Source organism: Salvia splendens, chromosome 20, assembly GCF_004379255.2.
Source record: "Salvia splendens isolate huo1 chromosome 20, SspV2, whole genome shotgun sequence".
Taxonomy (NCBI): Eukaryota; Viridiplantae; Streptophyta; class Magnoliopsida; order Lamiales; family Lamiaceae; genus Salvia; species Salvia splendens.
This window is the reverse complement of record NC_056051.1, coordinates 5,038,850-5,054,665: the sequence shown is the minus strand read 5'-3', so window position 1 is coordinate 5,054,665 and position 15,816 is coordinate 5,038,850. Positions and strand designations below refer to the sequence as shown.

Below are 15,816 nucleotides of genomic sequence, written 5' to 3'. Positions count from 1 at the left end.
TAGTTCATTATTGCAATTATATGTGCTATAAAAAACTTTTACTTGATTTTTGCAATTTTGTAAATGGATAGTTGGTTTTTATTTAGGGTTAAGTCTCAAAATGGCTCAAAATGGTAACTCCTAATGCCTTTAGTCCTTTCTACTTATGCAATTTTCATCTAAATATTAAAAATTCAGCCTCTCGTAAAAAAATATTTCTTTTGTAAAAATAGTAGAAAGTGTTCTACTTTGGCTTATAACTTACATATAAAGAGGCTTCACAGTAAGTTTAAAAATTGAGCATTTCCATCATACTTGCGTCGTTCAAACTGATCAAGTCTTTTTGCAATCAAGTTTTTACATGTAAACATACTGATTTCTTTCTCTAACTCTTTCCAAAGTAATCAAGTCTTTCATTTATCCAATTTCATGCATATTGCCTATTTATTACTAACTGATATTTTGTATTTTTTCAAAAATTTTGACATGTATGATTTTATTTTCTAGAACTAACCCTCCCCCTTCCCACTGCATATGAAATCGTCCTCGAGGGACTGGATGTAGTGAAAAAAGGGTTAGGTACATGCAACGGCACCACAGAAACCAAGTGAAACTTCTCACACTTAGACCAGACACTGGGCTAAGTGTGAGACAGTGCCAACAATCAAACATGCCAATAAACATAGAGAATACAGATATAGGCAGACAAACAAACTTAACAAAAAACAGACATGCATACTTCTCACACTTAGACCCAACACAAGTCTAAGTGTGAGGTGGAGCAGAATATTAGTTATACAGACCAACATAAAAATAAAAATTGTTTTGAGTTTGAAATGAACTGAGATCAGGGGGGTTGTACTTAGTGTTTCCTGGGAGGTTGACTGGGGGATGCTGAGGGTGGCCAGGAGGATGATGGGCGCCGAGATGGATGAGAGCTTGTAGAGGGAGGTGGTGGTTACCTGGTAAGGGTCTGTTGGCGGATAGCCTCCAGAATCTTAGCCTGAGCGACCAGCTGGCTTAGCTTCTCCGATACACCTCTTCCCTCCAGTACTGTTCTGTCCAATGCGGCCGTTGCGCTTCCTGACATCTTTTCAGTGACTGCGCACGTCCTTTCACCTCCTGCTCTGATCAACTCAAACACTGTGCCACCAATTAAATTCGAATTGTACTGATCAAGTGGACAATTAATTCCAGATGAAAACTCAAGTAGTCCCACTTGATCAGTTTCCTTCATTTCTTCCGTCTTTTAATTTTCTTAAGAATTAAAAACTAACACACGAAAAACTATTTACACTAACTACAAGGACTTGACCGAGTTCCCTTGGGATGTCACTTGATCAGTTTAATAGAATAAGAATTTGTTGCTTGATCAAGCAGACTACCCATGAGTACCCGATCACTTTCTACCTGCTCACTGGCGAGAGATAGGCATGAGTAGTGGAATGTCGTCCACCACAAATGCCTCCATTCCTTCTCTGTATGGCTTCACCCCGTGACCATTCACCATGAAGGACGGCGAATCTGAATCGCTCCCCTGGAGTTCGATTGCTCCATTCGTTCGGATGGCGATAATGGTATAAGGGCCTATTGACTCAACTTATTTTAACACAAGTAATACCCGCAAGTGTACGGGGCTAGTGTAGCAATCAGTAAGCAAGAGTATCGTATCCCACAGAGATAATTTTGTATCAACTTAACTACCACGAACAAAGATCAACTACTATCTAGATAATCAAGTGCAGTTTGGGTTGTTCTAACAACTACTAAAAGCAAATAATAGGCAAGTAACAATTAAGAACAAGAAAACACGGTGTGATAATGATATGAAAGATAATATGGAGAAATTGTAGAACTCAAGGATCTGATGCACAATTCCAAGCTCTTATCCAATTGATTCGCCTTACCTTTTGGTGTCTCTAGAGTTACTAAGTCAACCACGATTATAGATTAAACCCCCTTCCGAGGTGAGAAACCTGTAGATTAGATGCTAGAATTGAAGTCCCCTTCTAATCCTAAAACCTCTAACTCCCAAAAGTTTGATTAGGTTAATGACCTCACTCAAAACCTCAACTCTCCCGAGTTCTATTGTATTAAGGTGTGAGTTATTCTTCTTTCCGGATTAACTATTTCATCTCCCGATTAATCTAATTAATCCTACACAATTAAGTTATGATCAAGCAATTGAAAGGAATAAACCCAAGAATAATCAAATAACTACAAGAACAAGGCAAGAACAAAAATCAATCGGATAAAAACTATGAAATTAGTGCATCATCACCACGAATTCTACAAAAGATGTTTAGCTACTCATGTTTATAGAGAAAACCATGTTCAAAACAAATGAATTCAACAAATACATGAAGTAAAGATAGTAAGACTCCTGTGAGATCAATCGATGGATAGGTGACTTCAATCTCCCGATTGGAAGTCTTCAATCTTCAATTCTCTCTCTCAAAGGTGTGCTTGGGGTGGTGTGTGAGTGTAGGAGGCGTTAGGTGTGGTGTGGAATGAACCCTAAGCTTCTTCTGCTCTTAATCCCCTTCAAAAATCGCGTTTTTGGCATAAAAATACGTCAAAACAACGTACCCGGTCGGGTGGAATTATAAAGGGTAAAATTCACCCGGCCGGGTGATGATTTTCGACCAGATTCTGCTCAATTTGCGTCACCCGGCCGGGTGAATTTACAGGGTAATAATTCACCCGGCCGCGTGAGATTTTCTGGACAACACAGTGTTCGTAAAACGGCCCTAACTTCTTCTACGGGGCTCCGATTGAGGCGTTTAAGATATCCACGCGAAGCTCTTTCGAAGACGAAGAGAATGATGTGCATTGGGGGTTGATTGGACTCCAAAATCTCCAGTAAAATTGTCTCAACCCAAGGCTGCTGCACATCCACCTATTTTGCACCTTTTTCTACACATTCTTAACAAAATGGTCAATATACCAACATAATAGAGAAGTAGATGTAAACACGCCTAATAATAGATGAAATATGATCAAATTCATACAAAACCACCCTCTAAAACCATGTAAAATCTAAGTGTGTCACCTATCCATCTTGACCTAAGCTTCCCTGGCATCAATTTCAGTCTTAACTAGAACAACAGTACCTTCTGGCCCACCTTGAGTTCCTTCTTGCGAAGGTTCTTACCGTGCCACATCTTAGTCTTTTCCTTGTACCACTTGGCAGAGTCATAGGCATCCAGACGGAGCTCTTCAATCTCTTGTAGCTGCATTCTCCTCTCTGCAGCTCCAGCCTCGGTATTCATATTCATTTCCACAAATAAGATTGATGATGACTAGCTATGCATATGAAGATTCCTTTAGTTTTTAACACCACCAACCAATTACGTAAGTGAAGCTTCCTTATAATTATACTCTATATAATAGCTATGCTACATCCATGACTAAACAAGCACAAAACAAATCCTCAATTCCAACAAAAATCACACAAAAACATAGAATATCTAAATTTGCAATTATTCCATTGTAGATTGTATACCATCTATAAATTTCTTAGTAATATCACAGTAGAGTGAAAGTTATCGGAACGATCCATAAAAATAATCTCACTTTTAGATAGAACAGATTTTAACGCGAACTTGAGAGAGAGATTCCATAAATGAAAAAATATATATTTTTTATGGACACACGAATGATGAAAATCGTATTAATTACAACTGCAAGTATTAAATTAAATTTTTATCCAAGTCAGAAATAAAAAAGTTACATTTCAAACTTTTGTTAGTATAAGATAACATAAAGTAAGTACTGATAAAAGTTACATTAATGCACACAATTGAAAGAATTCCTATATATCTTTGTTCGAACTTTTCCTAATATTATTAAAATGAACATAATGACAAAACCTTATGAAAATTATTTGTGGTGAGTAGATATGACCAATTTTGCAAACATTAACACCCAAATTTTAAGAAACAAATGTAAACAATTTCCAGACTGTCATGATGTCTATACATTGTATTTATGTGATCAACGGCAATAAGAGTCGTCGTCTTTGTCAACTCAATTTGTCACCCTTATATTTATGTTATACTAATGCAAGCAAATATACAAGATTGCTATTGTATGTGGTGTCAATTACATTCACAAAAATGAAGATAAACTTATTTAGATCTTACATATAATATATGGAGCAGAAAAAATATATAAATGCAACCTAATATAATATTGATATGGTCCTAGTATAATTCAATTGGAATGACGCTAGTCTTTATTAAAATTCTTAAATCTTGTCTCACATCGACTTGATGATGATCCCAGCTCCTCTATATAAGTATGGATAACTCTTCCCCTTATACGGCCTTTTAAGGGTGAATGACCGATTTCTAATAATCTTTTAATCAATACATAGGGAGTTGGGGGTAGATGTCGAAAATTCCAGATGAAGGTTGAATTTTTCTGAATTTTGAGATAAAGCAAAAGAGATGAGATATATTGCTTTCTGCCAAAAAAAATGATTCAACTATAGGGAAAGAATCCAAAAAAAGAAAGCGACTAGATGCAATGGGACGAAGAGAGTACTATTTAAGTAGGAGTATTATTTATGTGAAATTGATGTTTGAGCCTTCCTCAACGATCAGCAGACTATTCTTCTTCGAAGGATGAAATAATTTTTTGAATATATATTGTATGTATAATTGGATCCTTATGCTCGGATAATATCATCGACTTATATGTGGTGAGGAAATTAAGATTGAATATCAACCTTACTAATGCATGGAAATAATAATAGAAAAGAATGAATTATTGTATTCTATTTCGAGTTTAGAAAATAGAAACAGGTTTGTGTGTTATCTTGATATTAAAAATACTAATTGGTGGTTGAGCATATGATGGAGCCAATACATATATCATTTCTATTTTAACCTTTGTTTGTAGGAAACATATAGAGTATTACACTTTGGCAATATGTTAGGAACACACGAGAAAGATAGATGATGGCTAAGCCGCCTCAAGTCTCAACCATTCCTATGCATATGAAGTTTCCTTTTTATTTACAATTACACCACCAACCACTTGAGTAAGAGCTTCCTCATGAATTGTACACTTATAAATAACTATGATATATCCATGAATGAAGAAGCAAGCACAACACAAATCCTCAATTCCAACACAAATCCCACAAAATACAAGCAACATATTTTGATGGAGTGCAGAAAATTCGAAATAATCAATGTTTCGGCCGACAATCTTCCAGACGTCCGGAGCTTTGGGAGGATGAAAGTCTACGCGGAGGTGTCCATCAATGGAGAACCCGACACAAGCATGCGTACCACTATGGACACGAACGGATAGACAAACCCTAGATGGAACTTCCCTGTCGAATACATGATTGACAAGGCCTCACTCCAGAATCCGGAATTGGTAGTTGGGGTGAAGCTATATTGTGAGAGAACTCTGGGAGACAGGTATATCGGTGAGGTCAATTTATCGGTCAAGGCTCTCTTTGACCACGGACCTAGGGTTGAAAATGTGCTAAGCTTCAGCGTGGATGGGACCGAGGGCGGGAAGCTTAACATTTTGTATAGTTTTGGAAACATATTTATGGCGCCAAAGTTGTCGCTTGGTAAGAAGGTGCTTGACGTCGGGCTCAAGGTGACGGTACAAGGGACGTTGTTCTTCTTGACCGGAGACTTTTAAGATTTGTGAGGATGGAGTTGATGATCATGTTGTTTTTATTGTGTCAAACATAGCTTGTTTTATAGTTTCTAGACTATTGATAATTTGTGGTAATAGTATTCTGAAAGTGTGCGACACGAGGACTTCTCGAAGAAATTGTATGTTTATTTCAGTTTGTTTGTAAGTGGAGTTAATTTATATTCATCTTTCTTAGTTTGTTTCCCACCATTTAATTTGAATTTCACTATTAGATTTATTCATAATTATTAATTTTACTATTTTTTAAATTAGAAAATGGTAGTGATATTCCCAAAACCGAGTTTGTCATACTCCCTCCGTCCCATTAAATATGAAACATTTGGTTTTCGGCATGAGATTTTATGTAGTGTTGTTTTGTGAGTTAACGAAGAGAGTAAAGTGAGAGAGAAGAAAAAGTAGAGAGAATGTTGTTTAGAAACGTTTCATTTTTAGTGGGACAACCTAAAAAATAAAACGTTCATTTCTAATGGAACAAAGGGAGTATTATTTTTAAATTTTGGTTTGACTTCTATGTCGTCCTACTTGTTGACACTGATGAATCTAGCACTACAATATAAAATTCACTCCACAATCCCACTCTTACTATATAACATGATAACAAATTCCAACTTCAACACATAAACTGTTTACATAGGAGTATTTTACACAATAGCAATGCCACAAGCATTATAACCCATTATTGGGAATACCAACAGAAAATGCATATCGTGGACGACGTCTTTCTGTTACCATTGTTGCATTGATCATGTGGAGAGTGTTCGCTGCTTCAATCATGTTGATTCTCTCATGAGGTGTAGTGGCTAAACATTTCATTGCCAACTCATAAATTGACAACACGCATTGCTCCTTTGCACAGAAATCCCGATCTTCGCTAGATAGCAAAGTGGGTGAAATAGGAACTGATTTTTCTTGTAATGATTCACTTTCCCACTCTTTCAACCTCATTTCCCCATCAAACATATCATCTGTTGGCTTCTTCCCTGTAAACATCTCAAGCAACATTATCCCGAAACTGTACACATCTCCATGTGTGGACACTTTCCCTTCCATTCCCAACTCTAACCGTGCAACATGCATGATTAATATCAGATTAAACATTGATATTATAAAAAGAAAAATAATATCGCAATATAATTGAAGATGAAAAGTTTAGCATTATGCATCACCTGGTGCTGCATAGCCGATAGTCGCCAATGTTTGTGTTTGGACGACAACTTCTCCGTTTTCAAAAAGCTTCCCAATGCCAAAATCACCAAGATGAGCCACCATGTCTTGATCGAGCAAAACATTGCTTGGCTTTACATCACGATGGACAACTGGGAATGTATGGCCATGGTGAAGATATTCCAAGGCGGACGCAACATCTATTGCTATCTTTAGTCTTTGTATAAGATCTAGACTATGCATGTTGGAATATAACCATTTATCCAAACTCCCATTCGGCATATATGTGAGAATTAGAGCTTTAAACTCTGGGCTACTACAACATCCAATCACTCGAACTATGTTTCTATGTCGAATGCTCCCAAGTATCTCAGTTTCAATATCAAAGCTCCTTTCTGCTCCTTGTAGTTGCAAGTTAAAAACTTTTACTGCAACTTTCAACCCATTAGAAAGTGTTGCTTCAAATACCGAACCAAAACTTCCTTTTCCAATAAGGTTTCTCTCACTAAAACCACTGGTTCCTCGCTCTAGTTCTATGTAAGAAACACTTCTATATTCCGTCACCGGTAAAACAGCAGTGGGAAGTAGTGTTGATTTCCTTGATTTAAATTTATTTATAAACACAAGGATGACAATCACCATAGTCACAACTAAAATCACAGAAGGCACTATAATTTTCATCAAGCTTTTTGATCTATGATGTTTTTTTGTGCATGGTGGAACTTTAAATCTTATTGGACCGCAAAGGGCAAGGTTGTTGGAAAAAGATTGATCACTCAAGTTACCAAAACAACCCCTATCTGGAATTTCCCCAACCAATTTGTTGTTGGAAACATTGAAATGCTCAAGAAAACGAAGGTCTTCTAATGACTTGGGGATAGATCCAGAAAGGTTATTGTAAGATAAATCCAATGCTTTCAAATTTCTAACATTTGCTAAGGATTGGGGAATAGATCCGTCCAACAAATTATTCGATAAGTAGAGAGATTCTAATAACTGGCAACCACCGATTGAGCTGGGGATATTACCTGAAAATTGATTAAAGGATAAGTCTAGATAGGAGATTGACTTCAAATTTCCAAGTTGAGATGACAATTGACCAATCAAATGATTTGAGGGCAAGCTCAATTCCACGAGGTCGGTAAGATTCCAGAAGTTGGGAGGGATGGTGGAATTCAACTGGTTGTGGCCTAAGTAGATCTCTCTCAAGGATTTAACTTCACCCAAACATTCAGGTATTGGACCCACAAGCATGTTTCTCTCAAGGATCAACTCTCCCACGAGCATTAGCATCTGAAGGTGTTTCAAATTACCAAGGTCTGGTATGGAGCCAATGAAGGAGTTACTGCTCAAGCCCAACTGCATAAGTTTGGAAGCATTGTTGATGGTGCTTGGAATTGGACCAATGAGTCTGTTAAAATACAAATAAAGTAATTCAAGATTGAGAAGTGAAATCCCCATATTTGAAGGAAGTGTACCTGAAAAGTGAAAACTCATTGAGTGAAAGATTTTATTTCTTTAAGGTTGAATATGGAAGACTTAACAATGCAGCTACTTTCTTTAAGGTTGAATATGGAAGACTTAACAATGCAACTACTTTCTAGGTTTAGATAAAATATTTCCTCTTTTTGGGTTGTATTCGCAATTTCACATGTTAGAAGTGAATAACGGTGAAAAGAAAGTTGGTGATGAGCTAAATGTATATATAAATATAACATCCTATAAAAAACATAAATGTCGAACTTTCTTTAAACAATATGCAGAAATCGTATGATAAAAGAAAAAAAAATTGATGGCGTACTTATTAACAGTGGCGAAGCCAATTTTTAAATGGGGGACCCAAATTATCATTAATATTTATAGGATTTTTTCAATATTCATGACATATGTAGTTTGAAATAACTAATATTTTCAATACTGTACAATGAATGAAATTTTTTATGATGTTTAAATGTCACCATAGAAAACATCAACTAAAATATAAATTACAACAAATACTCCCTCCCTTTTTTAAAAATAGGGACATTTGAAACAACACGAGTTTTAATGCACAATTTAGTAAAGTAAGAGAGAGGGAAAAAATTGGTAAAGTAGGAGAGATGGAGAGAAAAATGTAATGGAATTACTGTTAGTGAATTATGGGGCCCACTTTAAGTTGTTAATTGTAGTAGTATTAGTGGTAAATAAATTGATGTATATGGGTGTAAAGATTTCCTAATAAAGAAAGTTTGAACGTTGCTATTTTTAAAGAACGTAAAAGAGTTGCTATTTTTAAAAAACGGATTGAGTACTAGAATATAATAATTTTTTATTATTATTAGCATAATGATGGAAGAAAACAGTTAGCAAGTGAAGAGAAATTATGTTCCAATAAAGTAAAAAGAAACAAAAATATTCACATTATGCTTAATAAATAGCATGAAGAATGACAAAGTTGCATAAATAAAAAGAAAGAGACAACAAAAGAGTTGCAGAGAATAAAAAATGAGTAAAACTGAATCGAACTCGGGACATATTGGACAAGAACCATGTCTCTGACCAACTCGGGATATACATGTTAATTTTTTTGTTTACATATATTATAATAGTTAAGAGGATAATTGATGGGGGGGCCTGGCCTATTAATTCATTGTTCCATTGTAAAATAAGTATAAATTATACTCAGATTTCCGATTTCACGTGATGGTGCAGCAAAAATAATTGAAGACGTTGGCATTTGCATATATATTGGTTGAATGTGCCCTTCAAATTAGTTCTCAAGTGTATAAAGCATTTTGCTCTTGCTCTTGGGAGCCTGATATTTGAATTAGTTGAATTTATTATTGTAAGAAACAAATCAGAAATTAAACTATATATGAAAGCACAGTGACCATATAGAGAGAGCATCCATGTGTTCAGGAAAGTTGTTATTTACCAGATAAGCTGTTGTAGCTCAAGCTCAGTGTTGTCAGAGTAGATATGTTGAATATGGAGGTTGGGATATTTCCAGTTAAAGAGGCGTTTGCAATGTTTAATACCTCTAGTCGTGTAAGTTTCCCTATTTCGGCTGGAATTCCTCCTGAAATTGTGATATTTAAAGAAATTCTACCATTGATCATCGCAAGAATTATATGCAATCTCTGATATGAAAGCTGTAAAATAAGATACTCCTATATTTGAATATCCAAAATAAATACTTCTACGTACAAATCAGAAATGAAAATAGATATGTATGCATACCTTGAAAGTCGTTCCAACCCAAATACAACTCCCGAAGCGTGCTCATGTTCCCAATTTCGAACGGGATGTTACCACTGAGATTGTTGTAGGATAATGCCAAGATCTCAAGATGTGTGCATTTCCATATATTTGGTGGAATTGGCCCTTGAAGTTGATTCCCATAGAGTTCAAGTGTTTTGATGTTTGACATATTGCTGCTGCACACATCACTTGGCAGCCAACCTAATAGTTTTAAATAGTTATAAAGAAGCAAAGTGTTAAATAATTTATTTTTCCATGAAGGGAGTGTGGATCGGATATTTCAAAGTATAAAAGTACCTTCGAAGTTGTTATGAGACAAATATAATTCCTCTAACTTTGGAAGATGGTGAAAAGTAGGGATATTTCCAGACAAAGTGTTGTTAGAGAGGTCCATGAATTTCAATGAAGATATGTTCAACATTGAAGATGGAATATTTCCTGTCAGAGAGGAGCCTGGTATACTTAACTTCTCTAGCTGTGAAAGATTCCCTATTTCGTCAGGGATCATTCCTACATTTTTGGAAGTAGAAAGATATCATGGGTGGATGCCTTTTAACACAACAATTTGGATATAAGCATGTGTTTGATACAGCAACCATCTTGTAAATCATACTAGCTGGTTACAAAATGACTTTCTCAACACATTTGTCGAAAAAAACTACTCTGTTCATCCCGGAAAAGGAGTCCATAGTTGACTTCACACATGTTTTAAGAAATATAAAAGTAAAGAATGGAAATCGTTAATGGAATATGAGCCTCACTAGTATATATATCAGTTTTAGCACAAAATGTGATTGTAATAAGTTAGTAAAATGTGAGACCTACTTCCATTTATAGTTAGAGTGAAATTAGACACTTATTATGAGACAGACCAAAATGGCTAAAATAGACTCTTAATGTGGGACGGAAAGAGTTTATATTTTTTGCCCATTCCTCCATTATTTTTCTCTCTCATTTATCCAAGTGTCTCTACGTGGTTACAGAGTAGAAAGAGTTGCATTATTTTTCCATATGTTTGGTGGAACTTGTCCAGAAAGTTGGTTGGACCAAATATGAAGTACTTCAATATTTGAAAAACCGTCGCACATATCACTTGGGATATTTGCTGACAAACTGTTGTTAGAGAGGTACATGTATTTCAATGAAGATATGTTGAACACCGAAGATGGAATATATCCTAACAGAGAGGAGGCTCGGATATTTAACATTTCTTACTGTGAAAGATTCCCTATTTCTTTAGGGATCATTCCTGCATTTTCGGAAGTAGAAAGATATTAGGAAACTCAATTGTCCACATGTGAATCTCCCGAAAGATGAATTTTATAATCATTAAAGAAATCCTAAATAATATATTTTTTCCTCATGTATAAAAAATTTAATATTAGTATGCATTTGTGAGTTTTATATTTCATGTAGTGATATTATTTCTCACTTTAGAAAATTAATTCATAGTTGGAAATAACCGTATAACCAACTATGATTTAGGTGTCTCATATTTTTTATCTAATAAAATTCACTAATTTCCAAATATGCTTTGAAAATATAAAAAATTTCACAAGCAATGTATAAAATATTTTTAAACCCAACTATATGGTCATAAAAAGACTCTCAACAAAGCACAGTTTCGACCTCCGAATTTATAGGAAATTAATTTACAGAAAAATCAAAGAAATCCTAATTTCTTAAAAATAAAATATAGTAATATTATCAAACTGACAGCAAAATAATAAAACCAACATTCTCTATGTAATCTAAATACCCTAGAAATTTAAAAAGAAAAAAAATAAAATGACAAAAGTAAATTAAATTTGCACAAACAATAAATTGACAATTTTGTCGTCTGATGGCCTAATTTAATTTTCTATTGATGTTTTTGCTTTGTATGTTGGAAATGCATCTAAAATTGATAACTGGACGCATTTAATTTTAATATAAAATTGATAAAGTAAGATAAATATTAAATAAATAATTAAAATATTATTAATAAATGAAACTCACTTAACTAGAGAAATACTAAAATGGTAAAATGGAAAAATATGATTATTTTTTAAGGATGAAGGTGGTATACAATATAATTGCTTTCAAATCATTTATCCATTTCAAATTATGGAATAGTAATATAGAAATCAAATGTAGAGGTAGTTAAATAGAGATGCATTTACCTCTGAAATCGTTAAAGCCCAAGTACAGCTCTTTAAGCCTACTCAAACTTCCAATTTCACTTGGGATTTTTCCATTGAAATGATTGATAGATAATCTCAGCTCTTGAAGATGTCTGCATTCCCTTATGTTAGGTGGAATTTCTCCGGAAAGTTGGTTGGCCGAAATAATAAGTGCTTCAATATTTGGGAGATTATCGCACATATCACTCGGTAGCCAACCAGATAAGCTATTATTTCTAATTCTAATTTCTCTAAGGGAAGACACATTGAAAATAGCATATGGTATGGACCCACTCAACTGGTTATAGTTTAAGTTTAATATTTGTAACATCTGCTTCTTGGTATTGTTAGACAAAGATGAAGGGATTGTACCTAAGAAAGTATTCTTGTACAAATAGAGTTTCTCTAGACGAGGTAAACTGCCCAACCATGTTGGTATTTCTCCGGTGAATGAATTCGCTCCCACATTCATCACCTTCAAATGACGCAGTTTAGAGAGCTCAAAGGGTAAGAAGCCACTGAAATTGTTGAAACTGATGTCCAAATATCTGAGAAACGTAAGGTTTCCGAGATGTGGAGCAACAGTTCCAACAAGGCCGTAGCCAGAGAGATTAAGAGCAGTGACACGGCGGTGTTTGAGGCCGCACGACACACCAATCCAATTACAGACTGATGTGTTGTTTTGGGTGCTCAAGATAGCATAAGGGTCGGAAGTGATGGAGTTTTTGAAGGAAATAAGTGCATGCTTATCAGTGGTGATAGAATTCAAGGAGTGGGCAAAGCTATGTAATAACAAGACTGAAACGGCAAATGACAAAATAATATTCTCCATTAGTTTTCTGTTTAGTTTCATTCTTTATAACAGACTCTTTATAGTTATCATTTGATATAAAAGGAGTATGATTTTTAAAATTTTTGGTTGATATTTATTTTATTCCATTTGATTTGTTAGGATTCAATTTATTTGAGTCTTCGTCAATGAAATATTGAAGCGTGTGGGTCCCACCTTGTCAACTCAAGACCTCAGGTTTCAATTTTGTTTTAAAATAATGGAAACAAATATACCAAATTGGAGTAATATTGATCTACAGCACATGTGCTGTCATTCAATTTACATATGCTGTCATTCAATATATTGTACTACTATGTCGTTTAGTTATCGTCGTTCCCACTTTTGTTCCCCACCACTTCGTACCCTTTTGTGTGGGTGTTTCCACTAACCATACTAATTTTATTTGCCCCACCTCATATTTTCTCCCCTATATAAATATCGTCAATTTTCTCCCCTATATAAATATCGTCATTCATATAAATATTGAATTGTGAATCAAACACATTATATATTTAATTTGAGATACAATCTTGCAAACTGAGCAATTCCTCGTTTTAAGTTAGACTAGTGCTTGAGATGATTTGGTTTAAAGGTATTTAGGATGTTGAAAAGTATGTGAAGGATACATGTGCAGCACTTGGTATTGTAGAAAGTTATATGTACTAACAAAATATGGAATAGATTAACGAGAAATGAAACAAATTTCACTTTATTTATCTGTGTGTATATTGCGTCGTCGTAGTCAACTAAACTTATCATCACACTTCTATTTTTATTTAAAAATAATGCAAAAAAAATCTATCAAATAGAAGTATTCCAATATTGCTATTATAAGTGGTGTCTATGAGTTTCTAAATAAATAAGATAAATAGATTTCTAAAAATAAACATATTCGAGGCTTAATTCGTGGAGCACTAAAGATAACATGGACTAAAGATAGGAAAGGTTAAAAAACAAATGTAAACAATTTCCAGACTATCATGATGTCTATGCATTGTATTATGTGATTAATAAGTCTGTCGTCTTCGTCAACTCAACTAGTACGGAGAGAGTACTATTTAGTGATTATTATTTTATGCGAAATCAATATTTGAGTCTTCGTCAAGACACGGTGGACTATTCTTCTTGGCAAGATGAAATAATTTGTTGAATATATTTTGTATATGTAAAATTGGATCCTTATGGTTGAATAATATCATCGACAGATCGACTTATGTGTGGTGGGGAAATTAAGATTGAATATCCACCCTAATAAAGGAAATATTAATAGTGAATTAGTATATTCGATTTGGAGTTTAGAAATTATAACCAGGTTTATGTGCTATATTGATATTAAAAATACATATATTGGTGCCTCATCTTGCTCGCAATCGATTATGTGACTCGTAATTTATGAAAACGTATTAATCGATTGGGTATTTCATAATGGCATGGTTAGAAGTGTTTTTTTTTTCCATTTTCTTCCATTTCTTTAAAATTAATCTACTTATATTTTTGATAAAAAAATTTCTTTAATGAAATGAGATCCATAATCATTTTCTATCATTTTTTTCTTTTAATATTATTTCTATTTTACCAATTATGCATTAAAATTCGCGTATTGACCCAGAACCTTTATTTGTAGGAAATGTATGGAGTATTACACTTTTGACAATATGTTAGGAACACACGACGAAGACAGATGATGGCAAAGCCGCCTCAAGTCTCAACCAACACTATGCATATGAAGTTTCCTTTTTTTTTGACACTTATAAGTGAAGCTTTCTAATGAATTACACACTTATAAATAGGTATGTGATAAGTCGCATTTTAGGCCTTGGTTACTGGTCAATAAAATAGTTGTTAAAGTGTGCAGGTTGAAGTACTAAATCAGGAGGGAAGGTTCAGAAGAAATTCGAGAGAAAAAGCTGCGAAAAGTGTGTAAACTGGTCAGTATGAGCAGAAAATACGCAAACTGGCCAAGATGGATGCTACAGAACTAGACACGAGAAGGAAGGACTTGCTTGGAATAATCACCTATCTAAGGAAGGGCAAAATTGTCATTCCACTTGAAGAGAAAGCCCTAGAAATTAGAGCAAGCCACCCTATAAATAGGAGCTGAACATAAAGAAAAAAAGGGGGAGGGAATTTTTGACACCACTTCACTTGGGACTTATCATCACTACTACATCACTTTTGAGGAGAATAACTCCACTAGCTCTTAGTTCCATCTAAATCCAGCAGCCTGACTTGAAGATTCCAGCCACCTGCCGGCGAGGAGCACCATGCCTGATTCATTCTAGCCGCCGTAGTTCCAGAAATTCCTCCTGTTTCAGTTTCCGATGAGCCAAACAATCTTTTACTTGCTTTGTTTTTAAGATTTCTTAGTTTAAGTACTTGTTTTTTTGCTTGCCTTTGACTTGGATTCCAGTAGCTACTTAGTTGGAACATATTTTGGGTGATAATCTTGAATGCAATGAAGTTTATTGTGGTTTTATTTTGTGTTTCAGCTTGCTTATTATTTCTTTCTGCCTAGTAGCTAGATCTGGTAGTTTTACGTTGATTTCTGTTGTTTAAGTGCTTGAATCTGCTTTGCTTAGTTAGATATAGGTTTTCTTGGAGTGTTTACAAGTTTTAATCGGGTTAAGTTCCTCAAAAATGCATGGGAATCGTTTTTGCTTGCTTCTGTCACCTTGTCCCGCTGACCAGTTTGCATAGATCTCAGTTTTCTTAGCTTTCGTTCTCGATTTCAAGTTAAATATTGCATTTACGAAT

The 15,816-nt window shown here is 34.7% G+C and overlaps 1 protein-coding gene across 3 annotated transcripts; it reads right to left on the bottom strand.

Moving 5' to 3' along the window:
- Positions 1–6,251: 6,251 nt before the first annotated feature.
- Positions 6,252–13,100, bottom strand: LOC121782274 (probable LRR receptor-like serine/threonine-protein kinase At3g47570). 3 transcript variants are annotated; one of them, XM_042180034.1, is made up of 6 exons: positions 12,231–13,100; positions 10,366–10,578; positions 10,048–10,269; positions 9,743–9,886; positions 6,831–8,306; positions 6,252–6,722 (listed from the first exon to the last, which is right to left on the bottom strand). In XM_042180034.1, the coding sequence occupies exons 1-6, from the start codon at positions 13,081–13,083 to the stop codon at positions 6,331–6,333; spliced, it is 3,300 nt and encodes a 1,099-aa protein (XP_042035968.1). In that variant the 5' UTR covers positions 13,084–13,100; the 3' UTR covers positions 6,252–6,330. The 3 variants fall into 3 exon arrangements, with proteins under 3 accessions (XP_042035968.1, XP_042035969.1, XP_042035970.1); XM_042180035.1 differs by having other exon boundaries at positions 12,603–13,100; XM_042180036.1 differs by having other exon boundaries at positions 10,366–11,317; positions 12,231–12,362.
- Positions 13,101–15,816: the final 2,716 nt, after the last annotated feature.